The sequence below is a fragment of the Rana temporaria genome, chromosome 11, assembly GCF_905171775.1.
Source record: "Rana temporaria chromosome 11, aRanTem1.1, whole genome shotgun sequence".
NCBI classification, from domain to species: Eukaryota; Metazoa; Chordata; class Amphibia; order Anura; family Ranidae; genus Rana; species Rana temporaria.
The window spans coordinates 52379508-52406331 of NC_053499.1; the positions used below are offsets into that span (position 1 = coordinate 52379508).

General features: G+C 44.4%; 1 protein-coding gene across 3 annotated transcripts in view; it reads left to right on the forward strand.

Moving 5' to 3' along the window:
• The window catches only part of PNPLA2 (patatin like phospholipase domain containing 2), a 72125-nt gene that overhangs the window by 42343 nt on the left and 2958 nt on the right, over positions 1–26824 (forward strand). For 2 of the 3 annotated variants that reach the window (XM_040328517.1, XM_040328518.1), the window contains exons 4-9: positions 4827–4892; positions 6789–6998; positions 14652–14712; positions 19599–19769; positions 20767–20899; positions 21999–22133. In XM_040328517.1, the coding sequence (XP_040184451.1) occupies positions 4827–4892; positions 6789–6998; positions 14652–14712; positions 19599–19769; positions 20767–20899; positions 21999–22133 (776 nt within the window). The remainder of the gene's footprint in view (positions 1–4826; positions 4893–6788; positions 6999–14651; positions 14713–19598; positions 19770–20766; positions 20900–21998; positions 22134–26824) is intronic. The other variant, XM_040328519.1, reaches the window with a different exon arrangement.

Genomic DNA, 26824 nt, shown 5'->3' on the forward strand with positions numbered 1-26824 from the left:
TCCATGCGCACTATGGCTTTTTTAGGAGTTTACAGGCACATACTCTTGCAGGCAGAAAAATACCCCCACCAAACCCACATTTTGAGAGGAGCTTTCGACCAGAAAAGACACCTAAGTGCCCAAAAACACCTCAATGGCACCTGAAATTGTGATGCGGTTCTGCTGCGATTGTCGTGTGATAAATCGTACTGCAATCATGGCAACCCGCATCACGTGAAGCATGTCGCACAAGAGTAGCTCCTGAACTTTTTTTGGGGCGACAAGCTTAACGCGATGCGGGTTGCTGCCACTGCAGCACGATTTATTGTGAGGCAGAACCGCACTGCGAATTTAGGTGATATACAAATGAATGGCATCCCAAATGTGCAATATGCAATTTGTCATTCACACCTTGCCACTTTGAAATCGTAGTCAGAATCTCAGCAAATCTGCTTGCGATTCAAAACAGAGGTGTGAATGCAGTCTTAGGGAAGTAGTCAAAAGGCACAGTTGTGTGCAGAATTAAAATATATAGTTTAACCTCTCAAATTTGGAAATATACAAAGGGGTTAGGGGTGTACCATCATCCTAATATCATAGAAGTAATTTGAAGGGTTCAAGGAATCCCCACAAACCCTGAAACACCGACACAATGGGAGAGTGGGCGGGGAGGACTATCCCGGTACAGGGTAAAGTGGTTGTATACAACCAGAGTAATGCAGAAATATGATTTAGAAAAAAATTATTAACATAGTATACATTACACAAGAGGAATTAAAATTCAAACAATACATTTAAAAAAATACAATACACGTATGGCGATTAGGTCACCCAATGTGCAATCCCTTCAGAGAGGAGGGGGAAGTTCGGGTAGGCCAGAAACGCCATGAGACAGACAGTCTCGGGTCTCGACTAGTTTCGCGATCTATTTATCGCTTCGTCAGGAGACGATCTTAAAGGTAAAATGCATAAAATGAACATACAGTAACAACAAAACACAAAAAAAAAATAGTTATCACCTGGGGGTATATGTCGGGTAGACAGCCCCTGGGAACCATAATATAACAAAAGTAGGTTCTCCGGCAAGATCCACAGTGGCCGACAAATCAGAAGCTCACAAGGAAGCAAACCTGAGACAAACCTAATAATAAGGGCATGGGTCAGGAGGGGTAATGCAAATTGGTAATGTAGGGCTGTAAATGTGGATGCACACGTGCGCCACAGTGTGCCAAAAATAAGGAGAACGTGAAGGGTGGGGTGAGGGAAGAAGGGGAGAAAAGAAAAGGACCAAACGGGAGGAGGAGGGAAAGGGGGGGAGGAGAGAAAAAAGGGAAAAGGGAAAAAAAGGGAGGAGAAAGAAGGAAAAAACTGGAAAGGGGGGGGGGGGTAGAAAGAGAACAAGGAAAAAGTGGTAAAAAAATGGGGGGGGGGCACAGAGGGGGACAGGAAAAGAAAGGGAGGAAAGAGGAGGGACTGGGAAAGGGAAGAAACATACGGGCAAAGGGGGTTGGGATAAGTGTGTGGATAGACCAGAGGACGTTGTGCCCATAGGTAGGCGACAATTCCTCTCCTACTTTTGTTATATTATGGTTCCCAGGGGCTGTCTACCCGACATATACCCCCAGGTGATAACTATATATATTTTTTGTGTTTTGTTGTTACTGTATGTTCATTTTATGTATTTTACCTTTTAGATCGTCTCCTGACGAAGCGATAAATAGATCGCAAAACTAGTCGAGACCCGAGACTGTCTGTACTGGGATAGTCCTCCCCGCCCACTCTCTCTTTGTGTCGGTGTTTCAGGGTTTGTGGGGATTCCTTGAACCCTTCAAATGACTTCCGTGTGCAGAATTAAGTAATCAGTCCACTAAACAGCATGAGCTCACAATTCCTGGTAGAGGCAACATGAAGCATAATTGCATAGAAAAGTCCAAAGTCATGCCCAGATTATCAGACTATATGACGAAGTATATCAAACTCCAAGTGGTTCATCTGTCTGCTCTTTTGCAACACAGGGAACCTCCTAGATTCAGAGCCGTCTTCCACATCCAGCCAACGGTCCCATAAAAAACAATTATTTTTTCAAACGTGCCAATACTTTTTTTTTTAAAATGCTGTTAGCTTACCAAATATCAAAATCCCAGTCCATTTAGAGTAGGGGCAATGTTGGCAATCCCTCTCGGTACAATTTCCCTATTGGCTTGCAAATGGGGATCTCTGCACCACTGTGAAGTTAAAGGAGGAGGAGTCTATTACCTAGCCCAGGATGCAAGGATACAAGTACGTGGACAGTAACAGATGGAAACAAGTATATATTCTTAATTCAAAGTGTTCTGTTGCTCTCAGCCTCCTCCTAAATTCAATTTTATTTTTATTTTTTTGCTGCTGTGACCCAACTACCTTTTTTTAGAGGGTGCCAATGTTCTTTCTTCATGGTCCCACTGTCTGCAGGAATGCAGCCACCCTGTCTTGCTAATTCCTGAGTTGGACTATGGGATTTGTAGTGTGCGTATAGCAGTGCACATGATGACAACAACTATGTGCACTGCTTGTTCCAAACAGATGTGAGAGGGGAAAAAAAGGTTTCTGAGCTCACAAAGGACATAGCAAGGAAGCAGAAAAATACAGTAAAATTCTTTATTTGAAAAGGATTACAGGGCCAATAAATAGTGGGTACGTGTGGATTATTTTTAGAGAGTAAGGATACTGTGTCACTTTAAAGTGGAGCTCCACCCAAAAGGGGAAGTTTCACCTTTTTGCCTCCAACCACTCCTCTGCCACATTTGGCACCGTTTTGGTGGGGAGGGGGGAGCTGGCACCTGGTTTTGACAGGTACCTGCTCCCACTTCCAGCTCAGTTCGCTGCGGTGAGCTGAGCTAGAAGTTCAGCCCCCCTCCTTCCCCTGCAGCCTTCTGGGACATTTTAATGAACGCAGTGTGCTTTGTGCATGCACAGTTGGCAACCGGCTGTGAAGAATCGGCTCTGGTAAGGACACCGCTGGATGCCTGGACAGGTAAGTGCCGTAATATTAAAAGTCAGCAGCTACAGTATTGGTAGCTGCTGACTTTAAATTTTTTGAGGGGGGGGGCTGGAGTACCTCCTTTAAGTTTGTCCTGGGCACCCTAGGCTTGTAAGACGGGCACAACTCCTTGTGAGATGCAGAGAGGAGGGAATGGACCTGTATTCTGTCTTGAAGCTAAAGTTTCTCTCTGCATCCTGGGCATGCCCAGGTTTGGAGGGCACTTGGGGTGACCAGGGTGACCAGGAGAAGACAAGAAGAAAACAGGCATGCTCAGTCTCTTTACAGCAGTGGTAACCAACCTTTCGGACCTCATGAATTGTATGCCTTATACACACAATGCTCCAGCTCTCTACCCCCTTTCCCCTGGATCACACTGCTGCCTTATATACACACAATGCTCCGGCTCCCTGCCCCCTTTCCCCTGGATCACACTGCTGCCTTATATACACACAATGCTCCGGCTCTCTGCTCCCCTTCCCCTGGATCACACTGGTGCCTCATATACACACACAATGCTCTGGCTCTCTGCTCCCCTTCCCCCTGGATCACACTGCTGCTTTATATACAAGCAATGCTCTGGCTCTCTGCCCCCCTTCCCCTGGATCACACTGCTGCCTTGTATACACAGAATGCTCCGGCTCTCTGCTCCCCTTCCCCTGGATCACACTGGTGCCTCATATACACAAACAATGCTCTGTCTCTCTGCCCCCCTTCCCCTGGATCACACTGCTGCTTTATATACAAGCAATGCTCTGGCTCTCTGCCCCCCTTCCCCTGGATCACACTGCTGCTTTATATACAAGCAATGCTCTGGCTCTCTGCCCCCCTTCCCCTGGATCACACTGCTGCCTTGTATACACACAATGCTCTGTCTCTCTGCCCCCCTTCCCCTGGATCACACTGCTGCCTTGTATACACAGAATGCTCCGGCTCTCTGCTCCCCTTCCCCTGGATCACACTGCTGCCTTGTATACACACAATGCTCCGGCTCTCTGCCCCCCTTCCCCTGGATCACACTGCTGCCTTGTATACACACAATGCTCCGGCTCTCTGCCCCCCTTCCCCTGGATCACACTGCTGCCTTGTATACACACAATGCTCTGGCTCTCTGCCCCCCTTCCCCTGGATCACACTGCTGCCTTGTATACACACAATGCTCTGGCTCTCTGCTCCCCTTTCCCCTGGATCACACTGCTGCCTTATATACACACAATGCTCTGGCTCTCTGCTCCCCTTTCCCCTGGATCATACTGCTGCCTTGTATACACACAATGCTCCGGCTCCCTGCCCCCTTCCCCTGGATCACACTGCTGCCTTGTATACACACAATGCTTCAGCTCTATGTAACTTTTTTGTTTTATAGTACCTATACTTTACTATGTTACCTTATTAGGTTTAACTTTAAACAGGTTTTCTTTAATTAGAATACACACATTCTAGCTAAAGTGTAATATTGCCTACAAATAATACATATCGTGTTTGAGCTGTAGTCTACATTGAATTAATGTCGACTAGTGCCTGAGTTGGAATATTTTATGTAGTTCTTGGGTGTTTCTGATTGCTTGCACACAATGGTTATCCCAGGGCCGCAGGCTGGCAGATTCACGCATAATTGTGTATGTAGGTCAAGGTTAAAAAAAACAAACCTCTCTTTGCCTTCAGATTATTTCTCAGTACACAACTGATTTACTCGGCTAGAGAAAAGCTCAAACCAGCTTTATGATTGGTTAGCTATAGACATTTGCTGTAGTGAAATAGAAGCTACACTTGAGGAAATGTGTGACACCCAGAGTTCTGTAACACCATGCATACTTTTATCTTTCAGGCCTGTGTATGCAGTACCTTTATACCTGTGTATTGTGGACTCATCCCGCCATGCCTGCAAGGAGTAGTAAGTAAACTGCATCTTTGTATTAGGCTGTATTGTTTCATTGTTGATGGAAAATACCACCTAGAAATATGACCGCGGAATCGCTGACATTTCTGCATGACTGCAGATCGTGATTGTAGCTGGTATGACATACCTAAAAAAATAAAAATAAAACATTTATGATTGCTTGGTTCAGTGATGAAATGGAATTTGACAAGGGAATTCAATGTTGCTAAGTCTCTTTCGTCATTGTCAGTCTGAATTATTTTCACATGAAAAGAGGCAGTTTTTTGTATGGCACAACAGCTGCTGTAAAGAACGCCCATCTATGCTGCTAGTCACTGGCTGAGATATATAAAAGCTGACCAACTGAGCTTCCAATCAGATCCATGATGCTTAGCAGCTTTAGAACGGTCCTATCCTGAGTTTAGCGGAATCCTGTCTGATTTACAAATCATCATTTATGTTGCGGGAATCTATCGCTTTGCAGTAAAAGTGAATACTAGCTCTGCATGGCAAGGTCTCGGTCTACCCACAGCTAGCCAGACGGCTCATTCTCTAAAGCCTCGTACACACGTCCGAGGAACTCGATGGGCGAAACACATCGTTTTGCTCGTCGAGTTCCTTGTGAATCCGCCTAGGATCTCGGCGAGCCAAATTTTCCCATTCCCGTAGAGCAGTGGTTCTCAACCTTTTTAGTGCCGTCACCCCTTGATAAAATTCCCTTCCACTGGTACAGTATTAAAACCCCTTATGGTTCATTTTGGGATGTACCACTCCCTCTTTCTTTTTGTTCTCTTTTCTTTCCCTTTTATCTCGCTCTATCCCAATTTCTTGTTTTATTTCCCCCATCCCTCTCTCTAGCCGTCTTGTTCTCCCTTATTCTTTCTCTCCCTTTTTCTTTGTTCCTCCCCCTCTTTTCGTCTCCCTTCCACGTATTCTTTATTTTTATTTCTTCTTACTCCTTGGTGGGGAGAGTTGGGATGAGTGTCAGTCCTGGCAGGGAGTTGGGATCAGTGGCAGTGCTGGCGGAGAGTTGGGATCAGTGGCAGTGCTGGCTGAGAGTTGGGATCAGTGGCAGTGCAGGCGGAGAATTGGGATCAGTGGCAGTGCTGGCGGAGAGTTGAGATCAGTGGCAGTGCTGGGGGGGTTCTCATCAGCCAACTTAAGTGCTCGTGATCAAGGTCATCTGCTGATCTGAGAATTGTAGTGGGGACTTTTAATGGTAACTATAATCAAAGGTAGTGTTACTCACTGTGTCTCCAACTTTGTGGTGTCTCGCAGCAGTGACACCTATGCTGAAATCAGGAGATAGGGTCTCCTCCAGCCCCTCCCACATCACATTCCTCACCAGTCAGCTGACCTCTAGACTTTGTCCCCCAGCCATGCCGCGAACTGCGGCGGCTCCAGGAACAGCCCTGCTGGGTGGCCACGAAAAGGCTGGAAGAGTGGTGCAGGCTTCAGAAACAGCCTAGGATTTGGTGACCCCTGGCAAATCCTCATTCGACCCCCGAGGGGGTCCCGACCCCCAGGTTGAGAACCACTGCCGTAGAGGAAAAAGAAGACATGCTTTATTTTTGGCCCGACGAGATCCTCGACGGTTTCCTCGTCAAAGTGTACACCCGACCGGTTTCCTTCGGCAAAAAAGTTTAAAGTGTTACCTACAATGATGTAGATCAGGGATATGCAATTAGTGGACCTCCAGCTGTTGCCAAACTACAAGTCCCATCATGCCTCTGCCTCTGGGTGTCATGCTTGATGCTGTCAGAGTCTCGCTATGCCTCATGGGACTTGTAGTTTGGCAACAGCTGGAGGTCCGCTAATTGCATATCCCTGCTGTAGATGATGTCATAGCCTGCTCATATTTTTTATTTACATTTACAAATAACTTTTTTTTTTCCCGGTTACTCTTTCCAGAGGTACGTGGATGGAGGAATTTCTGATAATCTGCCTCAGTATGAACTGAAGAATACTATCACCGTCTCACCGTTCTCAGGTGAAAGTGACATTTGTCCCCGTGATGGCTGCACCAACATTCATGAACTCCGAGTCACCAACACCAGCATACAGTTTAACCTCAGCAACTTGTACCGACTGTCAAAGGCCCTTTTTCCTCCAGAGCCCCAGGTAAATGGGAACCTAATATCAATGTGGTGTTTGCGTGATTATTAGGGTTGTCCCGATACCACTTCTTTAAGGCGGAGTACAAGTATCGATTTACTTTTTTTTTTTATACAGTTTTTTTTTTTTTTTTTTATACAGTTTTCTTTATCAGCCCTGTTGGGGGGGCTTTGGTGAGATATCGGGGGTCTTAACAGACCTCTGACATCTCCCCTTCGGAGACGGAGAAAGGGACTAGGGACACAGATTCCCCAGTCCCTTTCTCAGCAGCCTCAGCTGTGCTGAAAATGAATGACAAAGAAGAGAGTGGCTCCTCTAAATTCATAAACTGAAGCATCGTAAACAGTTTACAGTGTTTCAGTTATATGAATGGACAGTCAGTGATCACTGACTGTACATTCGGAAAATGTGGGAGGCGGATTTACCGTGGTTAAAGGGGAGTTCCAGCCATTTGTATGTTTATTAAAAGTCAGCAGCAACAAAAAGTGTAGCTGCTGGCTTTTAATAAACAGGCACTTACCTGCTCCAGCGCTCCAGCGACGTGCCGGCCGGGGCTCCGCTCCTCTCCCCCCCTCCCCGGCCGGCGTCTTCATCTTCAGTGTGGGCACCCGGCCGTGACAGCTTTCGGCTTCACGGCCGGGCACCCACTGCGCATGCGCGAGCGGCACTGCGCATGCGCACGCGGCGCGGCCCGGCGCCGCGCCGTGTAATTGGCCAGGAGATCGCCTAGGACCTGTGACGTGTCCTAGGCGATCGCCTACAGCAGCCACTTCCTGAAGGCGACTAAGCTTAGTCGCCTACAGGAAGGAGGAAGTGGGACAGGAAGTCCCACTCGTGCTGAAGCCCCCACTCCCCCCCCAAAAAAGTTACATGCCAAATGTGGCATGTAAGGGGGAGAGGAGTGGGTTAAGAGGAAGTTCCAAATTTGGGTGGAACTCCTCTTTAAGAAGTGGTTAAGGACTCCAGCTGGCAGTTGTAAAAAAAAAAACGGATAAAAAAAAGTGATGACACACTGATGTAAACTTCATCCCCTTTTTTGTTTTTAAGAAACATGGCTAAACTAATGACATGAACGATCTGAATGTGTGAAAGAGGCTTTAATCACATGCATTCCTACACCTGCAGGCAGAATTTTTAGTTCTTAATGGTACACCCATGCGTCTACAAAACGCATGTTTTCAGGTGCATGAAGCCACATTTGTGCAACAGCATGTGGTTTCCCTGCGGCTGCAGTTTTGAAAAAATGTAGGGACCTGTGTTTTCTGCAGCCTGCTGTGCCCATGCAAAGAACCCATTGATGTGAATTTAGGGCCAAATCCTCAGCCAGGCGGCGTAACTTAACTTTCAGCAGTTAAGTTACACTGACTTAAAGTTTCCACCTAAGTGCCTGATCCACAAAGCACTTACCTAGAAATTTCAGGCCGTGTAACTTAAGTGCCGCCGTCGCAAGGCGGTCCTCCTCTCCGGGGGGCGTGTAAAATTTAAATGAGGCGCACTCCCGCGCCGGCCGTACTGCGCATGCGTGTGACGTAATTTTCCCGACGTGCAGCGCGCGAACGTAATTGACGCCGGGCGGCTTTGTGGATTGCGACGGGACACTAAAGTTGCGACGGGTGAAAAAAAATATACGCGCCGGGAAAACAAATAATTATTAAAAAAAATGACAGCGTCGCTCAGCATGCATTCCTGAGAGGGAGAACTCCATGCCAATTTTCAAAGAAAAAAACGGCATGGGTTCCCCCCCAGGAGCATACCAGGCCCTTAGGTCTGGTATGGGTTGTAAGGAGACCCCCCCACGCTGAAAATTCGACGTAGGGGGTCCCCCTACAATCCATACCAGACCCGTATCCAAAGCACGCTACCCGGCCGGTCAGGAAGGGAGTGGGGACGAGCGAGCGCCCCCCCCCCCTCCTGAGCCGTGCCAGGCCGCATGCCCTCAACATGGGGGGGTTGGGTGCTCTGGGGCAGGGGGGCGCACTGCGGGCCCCCCCACCCCAGAGCACCCTGTCCCCATGTTGATGAGGACAGGACCTCTTCCCGACAACCCTTGCCGTTGGTTGTCGGGGTCTGCGGGCGGGGGCTTATCGGAATCTGGGAGTCCCCTCAAATAAGGGGGCCCCCAGATACCGGCCCCCCACCCTAAGTGAATGGATATGGGGTACATCGTACCTCTACCCATTCACCTGTAGGCAAAAAGTAAAAGTTATTAAACACACAACACAAGGGTTTTTAAAATAATTTATTATTCTGCTCCGGAGGCCCCCCCTGTCTTCTTTATTAGCTCTATTACCAGGGGGGGCTTCTTCTTCCACTCTCCGGGGGTCTTCTTCCACTCTCCGTGGGTCTTCTTCCACCCACTCTCCGGGGGGGGTTTCTTCTTCCGCTCTCCGGGGGGGGGCTTCTCCGCTCTCCGGGGGTCTTCTTCTCTCTTCGCCGCTCTCCGCTGTTGACTCGGCGAACCCCGGTTCTTCGCCAGCTGTCCGGTGCCTTCTTCTTCAGCGCTGGCTGCCTGCTATCTTTGTGTGTTAGCTCAATTAGTAACAGGCAGCCGGCGCGGTCTTCTGTGACGTCAGGTTCTTCTTCTCCCCTCTTCCGATGTTGCCTCGTCGCCTCTTGTCACTGTAATGATGGAAGCGCGCCTTGCATCCCATTTATATAGGCATCACCGTCCCATCATGCTCCGGTAGGTACCCACGTGGTGGGTGCACGTGGGTAGGCACCCACCACGTGGGTACCTGCCGGAGCATGATGGGACGGTGATGCCTATATAAATGGGATGCAAGGCGCGCTTCCATCATTACAGTGACAAGAGGCGACGAGGCAACATCGGAAGAGGGGAGAAGAACAGAAGAGAAGATGATGTCACAGAAGACCGCGCTGGCTGCCTGTTACTAATTGAGCTAACACACAAAGATAGCAGGCAGCCAGCGCTGAAGAAGAAGGCACCGGACAGCTGCAGAAGAACCGGGGTTCGCCGAGTCAACAGCGGAGAGCGGCGAAGATAGAAGAAGACCCCCGGAGAGCGGAGAGGCCCCCCCCCCGAAGAGCGGAAGAAGAAGCCCCCCCCGGAGAGCGGAGAAGACCCCCGGAGAGCGGAAGAAGAAGCCCCCCCTGGTAATAGAGCTAATAAAGAAGACATGGGGGGCCTCCGGAGCAGAATAATAAATTATTTTAAAAACCCTTGTGTTGTGTGTTTAATAACTTTTACTTTTTGCCTCCAGGTGAATGGATAGGTGTACGATGTACCCCATATCCATTCACTTAGGGTGGGGGGCCGGTATCTGGGGGCCCCCTTATTAAAGGGGACTCCCAGATTCCGATAAGCCCCCGCCCGCATACCCCGACAACCAACGGCAAGGGTTGTCGGGAAGAGGTCCTGTCCTCATCAACATGGGGACAGGGTGCTCTGGGGTGGGGGGGCCCGCAGTGCGCCCCCCTGCCCCAGAGCACCCAACCCCCCCATGTTGAGGGCATGCGGGCTGGCACGGCTCAGGAGGGGGGGGGCGCTCGCTCGTTCCCACTCCCATTCCTGGCCGGCCGGGTAGCGTGCTTTGGATACGGGTCTGGTATGGATTGTAGGGGGACCCCCTACGTCGATTTTTCGGCGGAGGGGGGGTCTCCTTACAACCCATACCAGACCTAAGGGCCTGGTATGCTCCTGGGGGGGAACCCATGCCGGTTTGGATTTTACAAATTGCCGTGGAGTTCTCCCTCGGGAATGCATACCAAATGCCGTCGCTTGAATGTGCTTTTACATGGTGTTACTAACTTTACACTTTGTAAAAGCAGCCCTAGTTTTACACTTGGCAAACTAAAACTTACGGCGGAAAAACAAAGCAGAAAAGCTTTGTGGATCGCCCTAAGTGCTAATTTGCATACCAGAAGAGGCATTTCGACTCGAAATGCCCCCAGTGGCGGATGCGGTACTGCATCCTAAGATCCGGCAGTGTAAGTCCCTTACAGATGTCGGATCTTCTGCCTAACTTAGGAAAACTGCTTCTGAGGATCAGTTCCAAAGTTAGAACCAGAGATACGACGGCTTACGCCGGAGTATCTCTTTTGTGGATATGGCCCAATGTCTCTAAATCAGAAACTTCCACAATTGTTCTAGTAGATGGAGAGGAGTTACTGTTACATTGCAGCAGTTCTGACCGGATGGTCCTCACCAAATCTTAGGTGAATTTCTGCTGACTTCCAGCATCCAATCGTGTGCAAGCCAAAATTTTTTTAATTATTTTTCCTTTCTCATAATTGGGTATGCTTTGCAAAGTGCAATATGATCACATCCTGTCTTACAGCCAAACCAGGAAATGAGAGGAAATGCCTTCAAAGTGAGAGAATGCCTAGTCATCGGGGGTCTCCAAATATTGTCTCCCTGATTGGAAGATTTCTCCACTATTACTGGTCTAGTGACAACCCAAAATTTGGGGTTCACTTTTGGTGATAACGGCAAACATGACAAATAGAGGGTGAATCTCCAACAGGACACAGACCCCAATAACAACTGACAGGTGTTCAAATCCTTCTATCCAAAGCTAAAAAACAAGTTTTGCCTTTGAGTTCTACTTCAATTGTATATTTAACTGTATTTATTATATGAAGCCCTTTATCGCCATCTAGTGATATTCAACGAAAATTACAGTTTGTAACTACTATACATACTGCATCCAGAAAATGGATAACTGAGTGGATCAATAAATAAGGGCCTTTTCACACTAATGCACATTTGATGCATTTCCATTTTTGTAAAATTGCACCAAAGCTGCACACCTCAGTGTAAACCGTTACATGGGATTTAATGGGGAATAGTCTTGGAAATAGTTCTGGAAAAGCATGGCAAAGGTGTACCAGTGTGAATGGGTCATAACTCTTATATTCCACTTCATCTTCTGCAAACGCCTATAAAATATTACACTAAATACAACATGCATACTACTTATATTCAAATGAACATTTAAATATTGTTTTCCATATTACTCATTTGTGAGGCCAAATCATAATTCTGGTAATAAATACAATACATAATACTTAACAGAGCCTGGCAAAAATCACACTTGGGCCCCATGCACACCTGCTTAAAAAAAATCCTCCTCGCAGCATCTTTTCTTTTTTCTGCTTCTAGAAGCAAGTAGTGTTATCCTATGTCAATGCATACTATTTTAGGCTTGAAGAGTTTTTTTTGTTTTCACAAGAAACGGCTTGAAGAGTTTTTGAAGCTTTAGCTTCTAGGAGCAGGAAAAAAAAAACTATTGTTTTTTGGGAGCAATTTGTCAGCAGAAAACCGGCTGACTGCTAATAACTGCTGCAAAAAGCTGGCGTTAAAAACGCTATTGTGAGCGTTTTTCTGGCATTTTTTAGCTTATAGTGTGCATGGAACCTAATTGTATTTTCTGCCTGATAACCAATTGTTACACCAAATCTTTCTGCCTTGTTGCTAGCTATATTGTAATGACTTTGCGTATATTGTAGAAGTGTAGCATTACTAAATGAACAGTTGTCCAGGCGTGTCCAGTGAACTGGTTCTACCAGCTTGCAAGTAAAGAGCTGTTACGTTTCCAAGAGCATAAGAGAGAACCAAATGAGGGTTGACATGTTAATGACAACAAACAAGGCTGGTGTGCTAATATAAATCAATATAATTGTAGTCTCATTAATAGGAAACAATATACATCAATGCTGTCAAACTCTTGCGGGAGGGTATAGGGCAGGGGTCTCAAACTCAAATTACCTGAGGGCCACAAGACAAGTTTTCATATGCCATGGGGGGCCGCATGCAAACTTTCAAACTTCAAAAACAACAGTACTGGTGTCAGCGAACACATTATTAACCCCCAGCACTGGTGTGAGCGGACGCATTATTACCACCAGCACTGGTGTAAGTCAGGGTTTGACAAATTTGCTTGGAATCTAGGAGACAGCTAAAAAAGTTAGGAGCCAGAAAACGCACCCCGTCCCGACGAGCTTGCGCGCAGAAGCGAACACATACTCGAGCAGCGCCCGCATATGTAAACGGTGTTCAAACCACACATGTGAGGTATCACCACGATTGTTAGAGCGAGAGCAATAATTCTAGCACTAGACCTCCTCTGTAACTTAAAACATGCAACCTGTAGATTTTTTTTAAACGTCACCTATGAAGATTTTAAAGGGTAAAAAAGTTTGTCGGCATTCCACAAGCGGATGCAATTTTGAAGCGTGACATGTTGGGTATAAATTTACTCGACGTAACATTATCTTTCATAATATTAAAAAAAATGGGGATAACTTTACTGTTGTCCTATTTTTTAATTAAAAAAAGTGTAATTTTTCCCCAAAAAAGTGCGCTTGTAAGACCGCTGCGCAAATACGGCGTAACAGAAAGTATTGCAACAATCGCCATTTTATTCTCTAGGGTGTTAGGATAATAAATATATATAATGTTTGGGGGTTCTAATTAGAGGGAAGAAGATGGCAGTGAAAATAGTGTAAAATGACATTAGAATTGCTGTTTAACTTGTAATGCTTAACTTGTAATACCAACGGCTCACCACCAGATAGCGCCAGCTCACAAAAAAAAAGTTTTTTTTTGTTTTTTTTTTTTGCTCCCCCCACTTCCGCCCTGCCTGCGGGCCATTTATAACTGGTCCGCGGGCCGCAAATGGCCCGCGGGCCGGTACTTTGAGACCACTGGTATAGATGGCCTAATTTTCTTCTTCCTACATGTTGGTGTTATTTTCAATTTGCATATTTAGGAATATGGGCATGGATAAATTGTAAATATTCTTTAATTTAATTGAGGCCATAATTCAGTAAATCATGTCTTAAATCTGAATGATAAAAATATTTAATTCTTCTTCTCTTTTTTTTATAATAATTTATATATATATATATTATATAAAATGATTTTGCATACAGTGTCATCTACTTGTATGCAGCTGTTATTACCCAATTATTAACCAATTCTTGTTACAAAGCACAACGACTCTCTATCTATCTATCTATATATATATATATATATATATATATATATATATATATATATATATAGTAATATTACAGTCAGTATACATTTGCATACAATATACATATATACATCACAAAGGGGAAACAAACACAGTTCATATACAATACATGCAGGGCACACATTGACTTGGAACATTCTAACCTTCTTTTCCTTTTGAAAAAGTCTAGTCTTAGCTGGATAAGCTTGGGAAGGGACAAAGTTGCAGGCAATCCAGAGAAGCTAGTGGGGAAGATTTACAAAGCTATGTATTTCTTTGTTCTTAGTTTTAACAGTCTCACATTACAGTAGCAATTGTTTATTAAACTAATGCGCATACACAGACACTCCCTGCATGTGTTTTTGTAAATCGTTTCCATTTTATCTCTTGCCGTTGACAATTGAGAGAGCTAAATGATAGATTGTGCCTACAAGACCTGGCACTGGTCATCTTGCAGCTATGGGAACTCCACCAGCTGGCAAGGGGGGGACTCGGTGAACCTAGTTGGGTATCACTGATAGACATCAAGTGTGAGTCTTAGAAAAGTCTTTATAAAACTACAGGCAACGGGGGAAAAAACCTGCGCTGATTGTAATACAAAATGTATGGCAAGTGATCATTGTTTGGATACATTCCTTTATATTGTGTGTAATGTTTTTATTCCCATTGCCTTTTTTAGGTGCTCAAAGACATGTGTAAGCAGGGCTACAAGGATGCGTTACATTTTCTAAAGCGGAATGGTAGGTACAGTTGTAATTCTGTATTGCATGTATGTGTGTTTAATGATTTGTACTAATTAAAAAAATGGAAATCCTAGTTGGAGTGTATCTAAAGCCAGAATTCCATGGTGTGTTTTTTTTTTTTTATTTCTTGTGTGTATTTAGGAGTGGTGAGGGTAGCACCCTTATCAGGTTTTAATTGCTGTTGGTGCCCCCTATTAGTAGCTATATTTGTCCCAGTGGCCAGTCACCAGGAGGACTTAAAGTGAGGTAACATGCAGAAATGATGGGCTGTCAAAAGAGAGAGAATAAAAAGAAACCTTCCAATTTGGGCACTTGTTCTGGTGACCGCTACCTCACTTAAAATGGATTTCCTCTCCCTTCCTGTTTTCACATAAGTGAAAGGAAATCTCACCAGTGTGACACAGATGGCAGAAATACTGACGGGGATTTTAAATATGAATTTCAGATATGGTAATAATTTATACTATGCCTGGTATCCCACTAGAAGCTGAAAATCGCTGTAGTAGGCACCTCTACTAAAGTGATCTCCTATAGCTGCGAGTCCACTGTCAAACTGCTGCCATGCTGCATTGTAAGCTCAGGAGGTAAGCCACTCCATGTGGGTGCCATTCAGAGAAAGATTTGCTTTTTCTCAATGAATGCAATACCTTACCTGGAATACTTAAATTTTTCCATACGCTAACAAAAAAAGAAGTCGGGCATTAGACCCACTTTAAAATAGGAGTGTGTAGATTACAACTAGTGTGGTGCAAATTTAAAGGAGAAGTATACCCAAAGCTTGTTTGGCTGTACTCCTATTGTGGATCACAAGGTGCAGTTCGTTTTGCACTCCTGTGTCCCGTTTTCAGCAGACATCGGGCTGAAGTCTGCTGTCAAACGTCACAGAGCAAGTCCAGGCTTGGGCAAGATCACGACACTGGAGTGGGGATCCGCCCACATGCCTGGACTGGCACCCGCCTCAGACTCTCAGCGAGCCGCAGGAGGCTGATGTGCCTACCAGCTGATCCTCTGCAGCCTCGGACACCCAGTGGTACAGATGCCAGGGATTAACGCAGATATGTACTACATGCCTGTTTACCATTGATATTATGCGAGTTGGATACCACACATTAAACCTGATGTTTTAACCTAATGCTACACTCAGATCGACGCTGCTTAATTTCCCTTCTTCCATCTCTACAGTCCTCTTCTGTCAACACTGACTCCCTAGCCTGAAAGCACTTGCAGGTCTAGCTGGAGTATTGTAACGATCCTGTCTTGTTATTTTTATATTTGATTAATTGGATCTCAACTGCGGAGGTTTCTCAGTGTAAACCAAAAGTCACTCTATAGTATGGTTAAGAGTTAATGGTTTATATCATCACAACCTCAGAGCACCAGCATAATCAAGAAAGCTTATTAACTCATAAGTCTTTATAATGCAGTTAAGTCACAGTCTATGAATAAGTAGGTATAAGGTTTTGGGTAGCAGTATTACTTAATGTTTCTTACTGAAAGCAGTGCAGATAGAGCCAACACATATATGTGTATATATATATATATCACAAGCTGAGACCATGCATAAGTATATTCAGGCAGGACTTGGATATTGAGATATGCAATTGATAGACAAGCACAGTTCAGTATAGGCTGGAGATCTTAACAATTTGTGTAGAGATACTTGCGGTACTGCTGGTAGGAACAGAGATGGCTATATTCAGGTCTGCAGAGTGCTGGTACAGATGGGAAGCCTGAGAAGCTGATGGCTGAAGGGTGAGCTGATCCCAATCCTGGATGGACAGACTGTGGGCAGAGGACTGCAGGGAGCGCTGATCCTGAGCTGGAGGGACGAAGAGAGTGTCTCCTGATAGCAGGTCCACAGGGCTTGAGGAGCGGTTCCTGGGTGATGGCAGGGGTCCAACAAAATAGCGGAACACCCTGCCGTCATTGCTGCGTGTTTAAATAGCCCGCACAGCGCGGGAAACGAGGAGTCTCGCTGGGGGCGCGCTTCCGCGTTCCAGCGTGGAACGCAAGCCGCGGCGCACAGGAAGTGACACGCCAGAGTCAGGGAGACGAGCGCAGCTCACAGGATAGGGTAAGGCTGCGCTCGTCCTGTTCAATACAACGCCAGTAACGTTACAAGTATCATATCGGACTATTTTAATCTTTATTGTCTTTAATGCTCATTTTATTTTAAATATATTCTGAGTTTTTTGAGCATTGACACGCCCAGCGGTGCACCAAGCGCTCCAAAAAATACCTGTATAAGTCCTAGCAGCAGTATTAATAACAGACAGGAGGGCGGATAGTCTGTGTAAAGGTAGACCGGTGAGGAGGAAGTTGAAGTGGTCAAGGCGGGAAATAACCAAGAGTGAATAAGTTGTTTTGTGGTGTCGTTAGTCAGGAAGGGGTGAATTCTGGAAATGTTGCGGAGGCACAATTTAGCCAATGATTGGATGTGGGGGCTGAAGGAGAGGTCAGAGTCTAGGATTACACCCAGCTTCCCTGGCATGTGAGGAGGGACCAATTGATCTTAATGGTATAGTCATGGGGGGAGGGGGGGGTGAATCGGGGGTGGAGGAAATATTACAAGCTCCATTTTAGAAAGTTGAGTTTGAGGAAGTGGTGTGACATCCATACTGATATGTCGCTCAGTAAATTTGTAATACGTGAGAAGATTGAGGGGGTGTGTTGAGTCGAGAGAGAGGTCTGGGTGTTGTCTGCGTAGAGGTATTGGAATGCATAGTTATGGTTTATGCAGTTACATTCATCCAATCTACTTTAGTTACAGTACATTGCAGTACTTTAGTTATAGTTACAGTACATTGCTTAAAACGGTAGTAAACCGCAGTGGATGGGGGAAAAAAAATTCCCTGCAAGGCAATGTCATAATGTGCTAGTATGCATCGCATATGCTCCGCTGTCACCACTGAGAGGGATAACATCTTCTCCTGGTCTTCCGGGTTCATGTCATCTGGCTACATGAGTGGCAGGGGGCGTGATGACATCACTCCTGTGCATGCAGCGTGGGAGCTGCTGTTTACAGCTCAGGCTCTAAAGATCCGGCACTGTATGCCAGACCTTTAGAGCGCATGCACCGGTAATGTATAGAATTTACTACCACTTTAAGCACTCTGAAAGGACAGGTTTTGGCCTTGTTCATTCTCTTTTAAAAACCTCTGGCTTCACTCTCCCTTATCAAAAGTTTTATTTAAGGTTTATCTTGCATTTCTCACAATAGGCCCCCCCCCCCCCTTGCTGCAACCGGTGCTTCCTTGGGATCTTCACTTGATTCTCTCTGCCCTGCAGAAACCACCCTTTGAATCCATCTGGGGAATCCTCCTCAATGACCTCTCGTGCAAAGTGACCCTTATAATAGCTAATAGCTATTATGTCTTGTCAGTCATGTTGCTGAGTTGGCAGCTCTTGTAGGACCGACCCTCATTCTTCACATTGACCAGGTAGTACCATCCATTCTTGCTATGGTGGCATTAGGTTTCCACCTTAATGGAGACCTACTTCTACCATCTTTATGCCCTGCTCCAAAGCATCAAAAGAAAATCTCTCTTAATTGCCTAGATGTAGTCAGAGACAAAAAAAGACTGCCACAAAGCAACATCTTCATTCAAGAAGACCGATGCCCTGCTTCCAGGTTTACCATCGTTTGATGGATAAGCATTCTGATCGCCAGACCTTGCACTCTAATGCACAAATCTGTTCTTGTGCTTTTACTTGCCCATTCCATCATCGATGGGTTTCTGGGGCTTTCCAGCAATAGGTCTCTGTAGCCCACCTTTATAAGACTGCCATCCAGTCCTCTGTTTATACCTATTCAAAGTTCTACCAGGTGGGCATCCAATCTTCTGTGTATGCAGCTTGTGGCTTTAAGGTCATAATCATTTATTACTTGGGGTTGTCACAGGGTCTACAAATACTTTGACCCTTAGATGTGGACCCAACTCACCCTACGGCAGTGGATCAATCAGGCTTATATCCACAAACCATGGAACCAGGGGTGCAGATCTTTTTAGTCGCTTCCTCTGGACAGATGGCGGATCCCAAAGACAGAAGGTTCCAGGGAATGGATGATAATGATCTGGGTAATGAGTAATCCTTAACCCAGGCTGTAACTCCTCCAGGCGTTGTAATATTCAGAACATGGAAAGGAAAAAAGACGGCCTCCACATTGCGTAAATCCTGAAAAATTTGGGGTTTTATTGGAAAGTTAAAATATTCAAATGAATGAATATGATATAAAAAATGGTTCAATTGAACATTTAAAAAGCGCAGTGTAGGGCAGTATGAGCCAGCGTGTAAACCCTATGCGTTTCGTCTACCAAGACTTCAACTGGAGTACTACTTGGTAGACAAAACGCGTAGGATTTACACGCTGGCTCATACTGCCCTACACTGCACTCATACTGCCCTACTTTTTAAAGTAAAATTTATATTTGTGTTCTTATACAGAGACAGATTTTAACTTTCCTCACAGGTTTCACTCCTTGCAACTTCTTTGTGATTCTGAGTCGCATGAAGTTCATTATATACACTTTGGTATTTTTGTGTATATATACCTTTTTTTTATTAGGTGACATTTATTCACGTATCTCACAGTTCTTTGTGTTTGTAATAATAACATTTTTGAGTAGGGTCATCCTCTCAACACATTTTTAGCGCCACACTTTATTTTTTACATTTGTTCACAATTGGTCTGATTGTTGTTGGTTGCTTATACCTTTTTTTTCTTTTGGTTGGCGCAGTATAGTATTGTATATGTTCTATAAATACTTTGCCTGTGTCCTGTACTGTAGATATGGAATTTTACAGATGAGTCCAAATTCCCCAAAAATATTTGTTGCCATTGTAATTGCGGAGTAATGCTAAACTGTAACTTCTTTCAACAGGACTACTTAACCGGCCACAGCCTATGAGATGTCTTGCCCTGCCACCTGCTGCCAGTCCTCCTAATCAGAATGAGGAGAACAATGAGGAGAAGGAACAGTCTGCAGAAAACTCTGCAGTGGAGGAGGTTGAGGAACATGTGTTTGAGCATCTTCCTCAGAGACTCAATGAGGGTAAGGATGACATTAAACACCTTTCCAATTACAAAGAAGAATCATAAATGTATACATCATCAATAAGCCACTGCTAGTGTCACAAGTTATAAAATGGGGGTGATTTATCATATATGCAGAAAATGTAGAAAATCACTTCAGCAAGAACAATATCATAGAATCAAGATGCCATATACTTTTCTTAGTGGAAGAAAATTGGCAAAGTTTATTACAAAAAGTGTAAAACCATACCACAAAGAAAAACAAGAACACCTTCATTATTGGTAGAATGAAATGGGTTTGTAGGTCTCTTAATTCTATCAGGCTACAGACTGGTTTGGCAGAAATTAATCAGTAAAACACAACATAACAGTACATAACTACTATACAAAACTGTGAGGCCTCGTACACACGACCGGTTTGCCTCGGCAGAATCCATCAAGAAACTTGGTGGGAGATTTTTTTTGCCGAGGAAACCGGTCGTGTGTACATTTTTCATCGAGGAAACTGTAGAGGAACTCGTTGAGCCAAAAAGAGAGCCTTTTTCCTTGACGGGAATGGAGAAAATTGGTTCGTCGAGTTCCTCGACAAGCCTAACAAGAACTCGACGAGGAAAACGATGTGTTTCGCCCGCCGAGTTCCGAGGTTGTGTGTACGAGGCCTGAATGAATGGTACATATATGGAGCCCCATTCACATGGTGTATGACGAGTGGCGTTTTTTCTACCTGACTGCCTGTTATGGGAGCAATTGTTTTCTATGTGCCCCGTTCCCACTACAATGCTGGCGAGATGTGCGTTGTGTGCTTTAGGTAGAACTGCAGATCACTGCATTGCACTGCTGCACGGAGACTTGAATGGATTGTACTTTTTGTACACTCCCAATAAATAAAAAAAAAAAGACGGTCCTTCCCACGTGGAACTGGACATGATGATGGCAATTCATACTTTAGCAGTCAGGCAATACTGTAATGCAGGTGCTGCTTCTATATAGAGAACTAACACTTTGTGTCTTTTCAGCACTATTGGAGGCCTGTACAGAGAAGCGGAGTGTATACCTATCAATATCTAATCTGTTGCCCGTACGCTTGGCATCTGCATTGATGCTGCCCTACACTTTACCTCTAGAATCTGCATTGTCTTTCACGGTCAGGTAATTATCAGACTGGAATTTTACAGTTTAATGCCTTTTCTTAAAGAGTCACAGCCACACAACAAGCTATGGTGATCTAGTTAGGAAATGTAACTTCAGTTCTATTTTGTATGACTTCATACAGAACCACTACCCTACGCTGCACATTTAGTGCTGTTGTCCCTAATTCTCACATTATTCTTGTGTGTCTGACTTTGAAGTATCCCCATAGTTGGACACTGACACCTGCAGGAAGGAAGAGGAGCTGCAACCGAGAATGTCCCTATACTAAGAGGCAGAAATTATCTATGAAACACATTTTGGTGTGCCCAGCTTAATGTCTCCAGCAGAGACTTTGAGGCATTAAATACAGACCTATATCCTGTTTTAAGCATTTACCAGAAATGTATGTATGGTAGGATCATGTGTACTGCTTTGTTAAAATAGAGAGCGAAAAGGGAGTAGCCGCTCCAGGTGGGAACCCAAATGAATATCCTCCGTTGCAGATAACTCAGGTGCAGGCAATGCACTTTGCAAAGCAGGAGCAAAAATTGTTTCTGGACAGCCGCACTCTGAACAAGTTGTAGCCTTTATTAAAAAAAGGACAGCACTACAAGTCACAGCAACATAAAATAAAACCCGACTTCTGACACGTTTCGCACTGAAACTAGTGCTTAGTCATAGCTATGTCCTTTTTAAAAAAAAGGCTACAACTTGCTCAGATTGTGGCTGTCCAGAAACAAATTTTGTTCCTGCTTTGTTAAAATATACATGGGAGCTGTAGAAACATTAATTGCCCTTAATTTCTTACACTCTACGTTAACCTTGTTTGGAATATGTAGACAAATAGAATGATTATTAGGCATATAGTTCAGTGTGACCTCCCCTGCATTTTTCTCCTTTTAATTTTTTATTTTTTTTTTAGTTTCAGAATAAAAAAAAAAAATTAACACCATATCCTCTTTGCCGTGAATTTATTATTTTTAACTAATACAATCATATTGTGGCTGCTGGAAGACCACTGCACTATAGAATAGTGAGCTGAGAGAAATTTGTTAGACCGCACATAAGGAAACGTTACAGCAGGTTTCAATTAATTGCTGTTGTTGTTTGCTTTTAGACTTTTGGAATGGCTTCCTGATGTGCCTGAGGATATTCGGTGGATTAAAGATCAGACACGCAAAGTATGTCGCTATATTCTAAGGAAAGCAAAGAAGAAGCTGGGCAGTCACATATCAGCCAGGTATACACACATGTATGTACTGTAATAGTGCTATGCTTAAAGCGGTAGTAAAGTCCTGGTTGTAAACAACAATAATGGGCCCCTTGCAGGTTTATCATAATATAAAGGTCTGCATGATCAAACGGAGCCCTCCAGTGCTGTTGTCACAGCTGCCGGCGCTTCCATCTTTAGCCAGTCTGCCTTCCTAGGTTAGGAAACTTCAGCCACTTGAACAAATGGGCAGCGTTGATGTCACTCCTGCGTATGCGCATGGTATCGACATTGCTGTGGCATGCAGAGCGGGCCATAAATGTGGTCTGAGCTGCGCATGTGTGGCTCAGATCACATTACCCACTGACCGGCAGGAGGGGGATTTATGACAGAGAAGACTTCTAGGGTCTCTTCTATTATTAAAGCCCTGCCTGTCAACGGATTTTGTATTGCCTCAGTTTACTACCACTTTAAATTAGAAAAACGAAACTATACTGCTATGTTTTTATCAAAGAGATGATAACCAAATCAAAATTAAGTGCACTGCGCTACAAAGAACCCCAATTTCAGGTGATTTTTTTTAAATTAATCAAATTTTTTATAAAGTGTGTGTGTGTGTGTGTGTGTGTGTGTGTGTGTATATATATATATATATATATATATATATATATATATATATATATATATATATATATATATATATATATATATATATATATATATATATACACACACACACACACACACACACACACACACACACACACACACACACACTGGTAAATGAATATGTGTGCATAATGAAAAATTACTAAAATCCAGACTTGTACATTTTATATATGAATCATAAAATACAATATGAATATATATATCAAAATGCGATAATCGCATATCCATATGGTACACGATAGCACAATAGTTCATAGAGTAGTCCATTCAGTGAAATTATCCAAATTTAAGAAGACCAAATCAAAATAACAAATCCCACAATTGCCAGTCTTGTGCTCAGAGGGGAATTCATACTCTGTGGATTATGTTGAGCCAAGTAGGACCAGAAAGTGCTTGAGCTAATGATAATGGCAGTCCACACTGAATTTTATATATCCATATACTTGTCCAGCATCCCGCATTGGTATCGGAGATTTGTAAAAATGTATGAACATTCATGTTCAGATTAAATCAAGAAAAAAACGATCTATTTCAGTGCTTTACAACACAGTATAGGGGCATTTTACTTTATTGCTTCCATGTTGGCATCTGCAGTTAGTTCCTAGAAGCAAACCCCTCTCACACGCATATTTTGTTATCCGTGACTTCCTCAGGAGTGGAGTGGGCATTGTTTGTCACCATTCATAAGACCTTTTACATAATCCACTGCTCAGCTACTCCCCTCTGTCACCTGGATCATAGTGTTACAAATTTGTGGGTGTTTCATATTTTGGACAGCAGGTGTCGCTATGAGCCAGAAATATTACAACACTGAATACATTGGCCAGTCTTCTTACACACAACACATCATTTAAAAATGCATAGGAAATATAATATGATAAAAACGAAATCTATAAAATTCCATATGAAATCAGATTTAAAAAATAAATAAAAATTGTACAAATATACTGCCTATCCGTAGTTCATGATCATACATGACCGTTGCCTTTTATATACGGGCTAGAGTGGTAGACCTTTTTTTAATAGACCAATCTAACCATACCTAGGCCAACTGGTCCCTGTGAAAGTCCTCACAAGGTTCTTGGTTCATCGGCTTGATAGATATACATGGAAAAACGTGTTCCCTTTCTGTGGAAAATGGGTGACAAGCGGCAGGTGTATGCCCAGGATCACCTGCTATGTTCAGTGCCCCATAAACAGTCCTCCTTGCTGTATTTTTGATGCAGTATCTCGCAAAACTCATATTACATAGGAGTCAATCAATGGTAAGGCCTGCCATAGACTGTTGGAATCTTGGCGGGTTAAGCAGGAACCCGCCCAGATTCAAACCGTATATGGGCAGACTAAATGTACTAAGTTGATCAATTAACTGGGTACAACCAGCTTGCTGGATTTACTTGCAATCACCGATGGCGGCTACTATATTAAAGGAACACTAAAGGCAAACTTTTTTTATTTTTTAAATAACAAACATGTTATACTTCCCTCCACTGTGCAGTTCGTTTTGCACAGAGTGTCCCCCTAACCCTGTCTTCTGGGGTCCCTCGGCGGCTGTCTCGGCTCCTCCTCGCAAAAGCTTTCCAACTTCATGCGAGTGACCTCGCATGGTGGAAAGCTTTTGCGAGCGTGCTCCCATGATACAGCGGTGGGCATAGACTGTATCACTCGGCCCCGCCCCCCGGCGCGCTGCATCATCCGCTGTGATTGACAGCAGCGCCAGCCAATGGCTGCGCTGCTATCAATCCATCCAGCCTAGCCAATCAACGGCCAGGCTGGGAACCGAAGAGGATCACGTGGACGCGCATGGGACTTTCGAGGGGTCAGGTAAGTAAAACGGGGGTTCGGGGGGGGGGGGGGGGGCCAGTACCGTCGGATGTTTTTTCACCTTAATGCATAGGATGCATTAAGGTGAAAAAACATTTACCTTTACAACCCCTTTAATCACTGTCTGCTCCCAGCAGGGATGGCTTCCCCTGCCCGCTGCCGGGAGAACACAATGTCTCAGCAGGAGGGATTCCCTTGTCAGCACTGTCTGTTGATGGGGGAATTGTGCAAATTTCTTTCCTGCAACCTGTGGGAGAAAAGAAAATCGCACCTCCTATGGCCTGCCTAACACATACAGTATATAAAGCATGGCTAAACACACACAACAAAAAACACATAGGTGTAACTAGAGCTTGAGTGTTAGGGTTACGGGGGGTAGTGTTAGGTTAAAGAGTGTTAGGCAGGCCATAGACCAAGGGTCTCAAACTGGTGTCCCTCTAGCTGTTGTGAAACTACAAGTCCAAGCATGACTCCCACAGGCAGAGACATGATGGGACTTGTAGTTCGGCAAAAGCTGGAGGGCCACCAATTTGAGACCCCTGCCATAGACGGTGCAAATTTATTTCCTGCAACCACAGGTTGCTCGGAAAAAGAAAAAATCATCTGTTCTGTCGCGTACACACGATCGGAGATTCCGACATCAACATTTTTCAGATGAATGTTCGTTCAAACTTGTCTTGCATAGACACGGTCACACAATTGTTGTTGGAAATTGCGAACGTCAAGAACGCGGTCACGTACAACACTACAACGACCCGAGAAAAATGAAGTTCAATCATTCCAAGCATGCGTCAAATTGATCCCGAGCATGCGTTGGATTGTGTACACACGGTCAGATTTTCCGACAACAAGCTCACATTGAACATTTGTTGTCGGAAATTCTGAGCGTGTGTATGCAGCATTAGTGTGATCTCTGGAGGGACCTGGTGTTCATGAATAATTCTATCCTAATCTGTCATCTAAGATTACATCATCTATGTTTATAATATAAGACTATCTTTTACAATAGTTACTAGTATGAGAAACACACATTTGTGAGCTGTACAAAGAGCAGAAATAAACTGACTACCAAGTTCTCAAATGTTCTCCGCTTTATCCCACCGAAATGAGTCTCGCTTAGGAGGGATTTTATTTTCAGTGAGATTATAAGCCTATAAACCCAGGTTTCATGTAGCAGTGAGAATCATCAAAAACAGAAGGATTTAATATAATTACAGGGCCTACGTCATCTGTTGCAGAAAGATTTACATGTAGAATGTGTAGTGTTTTTAGGACCTGATGACAGTAATTCAGCGATCAGCTGCACTGACCTGAAGTATATGCATATTTTTGTATCAAAACAGGATATAAACTGATCTATCTTGAACCATTATTGGCAAACCTGTTCAACCATCAAACATTTCTTTGTAATTTGATGTCTTGCTGGGCCCATAGTATAGGCAGGATATTGGCAGTAAACTTGTATCCAGGTCTTTCATTTTTATTGTTGTGTAAAATTTTTATTGGGTTCATTCTCTGCACATACTGTTCTTATCTAGGACAGAGAGCCATGATGTTCACTAACCATCAAAAATTGCCTTTTAGCAGTTTAGAATGAGCAAACTAATGAACGCTGAACGGTGATTGGCCGCTGTGGGTTCATACTCACTGCTGCTGCTTGCTATTGGATCTCCAAGCCCCCTTAGGGCCTGTATTAAAGGGCTTCAGGCTTGTATCAATGGGCAAATGCTGCATGATTTTCGGTGCGTTGCATTTGATACTAGTTGGAGAAGCTTCTGAGATCAGTTATGGGTCTTGTATACAGGCTGTCCAAGTCATTCGCATAATGTTTGCCATATTTCCTCTCAGGTAGCCCAGGTGCGACATAGAGACTGTCATGAAGGTTCTATTCACATTTTGAGTAGCAGAAACTTGCATTCCCATTTTCAATTTTGTGTGGGTGATTTTCACACGATTCTGTGTGTTGCGCAGAGGGCAGCCTGCTAACTGGAATTGTATTTTATATGCACGCTTGTCCTGACAAAGAAACTCAAGGGCCAAATTTTGGCCCTGAGCCAATTGCGTTTGTATATGCGTGTTTTGCTGTGATTCTTGCAAGTTTGGTTGCACCAAAATTGCGGGACACCGGTGGCGATCGGGTCCGTGGGTCCCGCGGAGCTTCGGACCGGGTCGCATGCTCGTGACCCACGGCTGGGCTCTTAAAGGTGACGTACATGTACATGCCTGTGCTATTCTGCCGA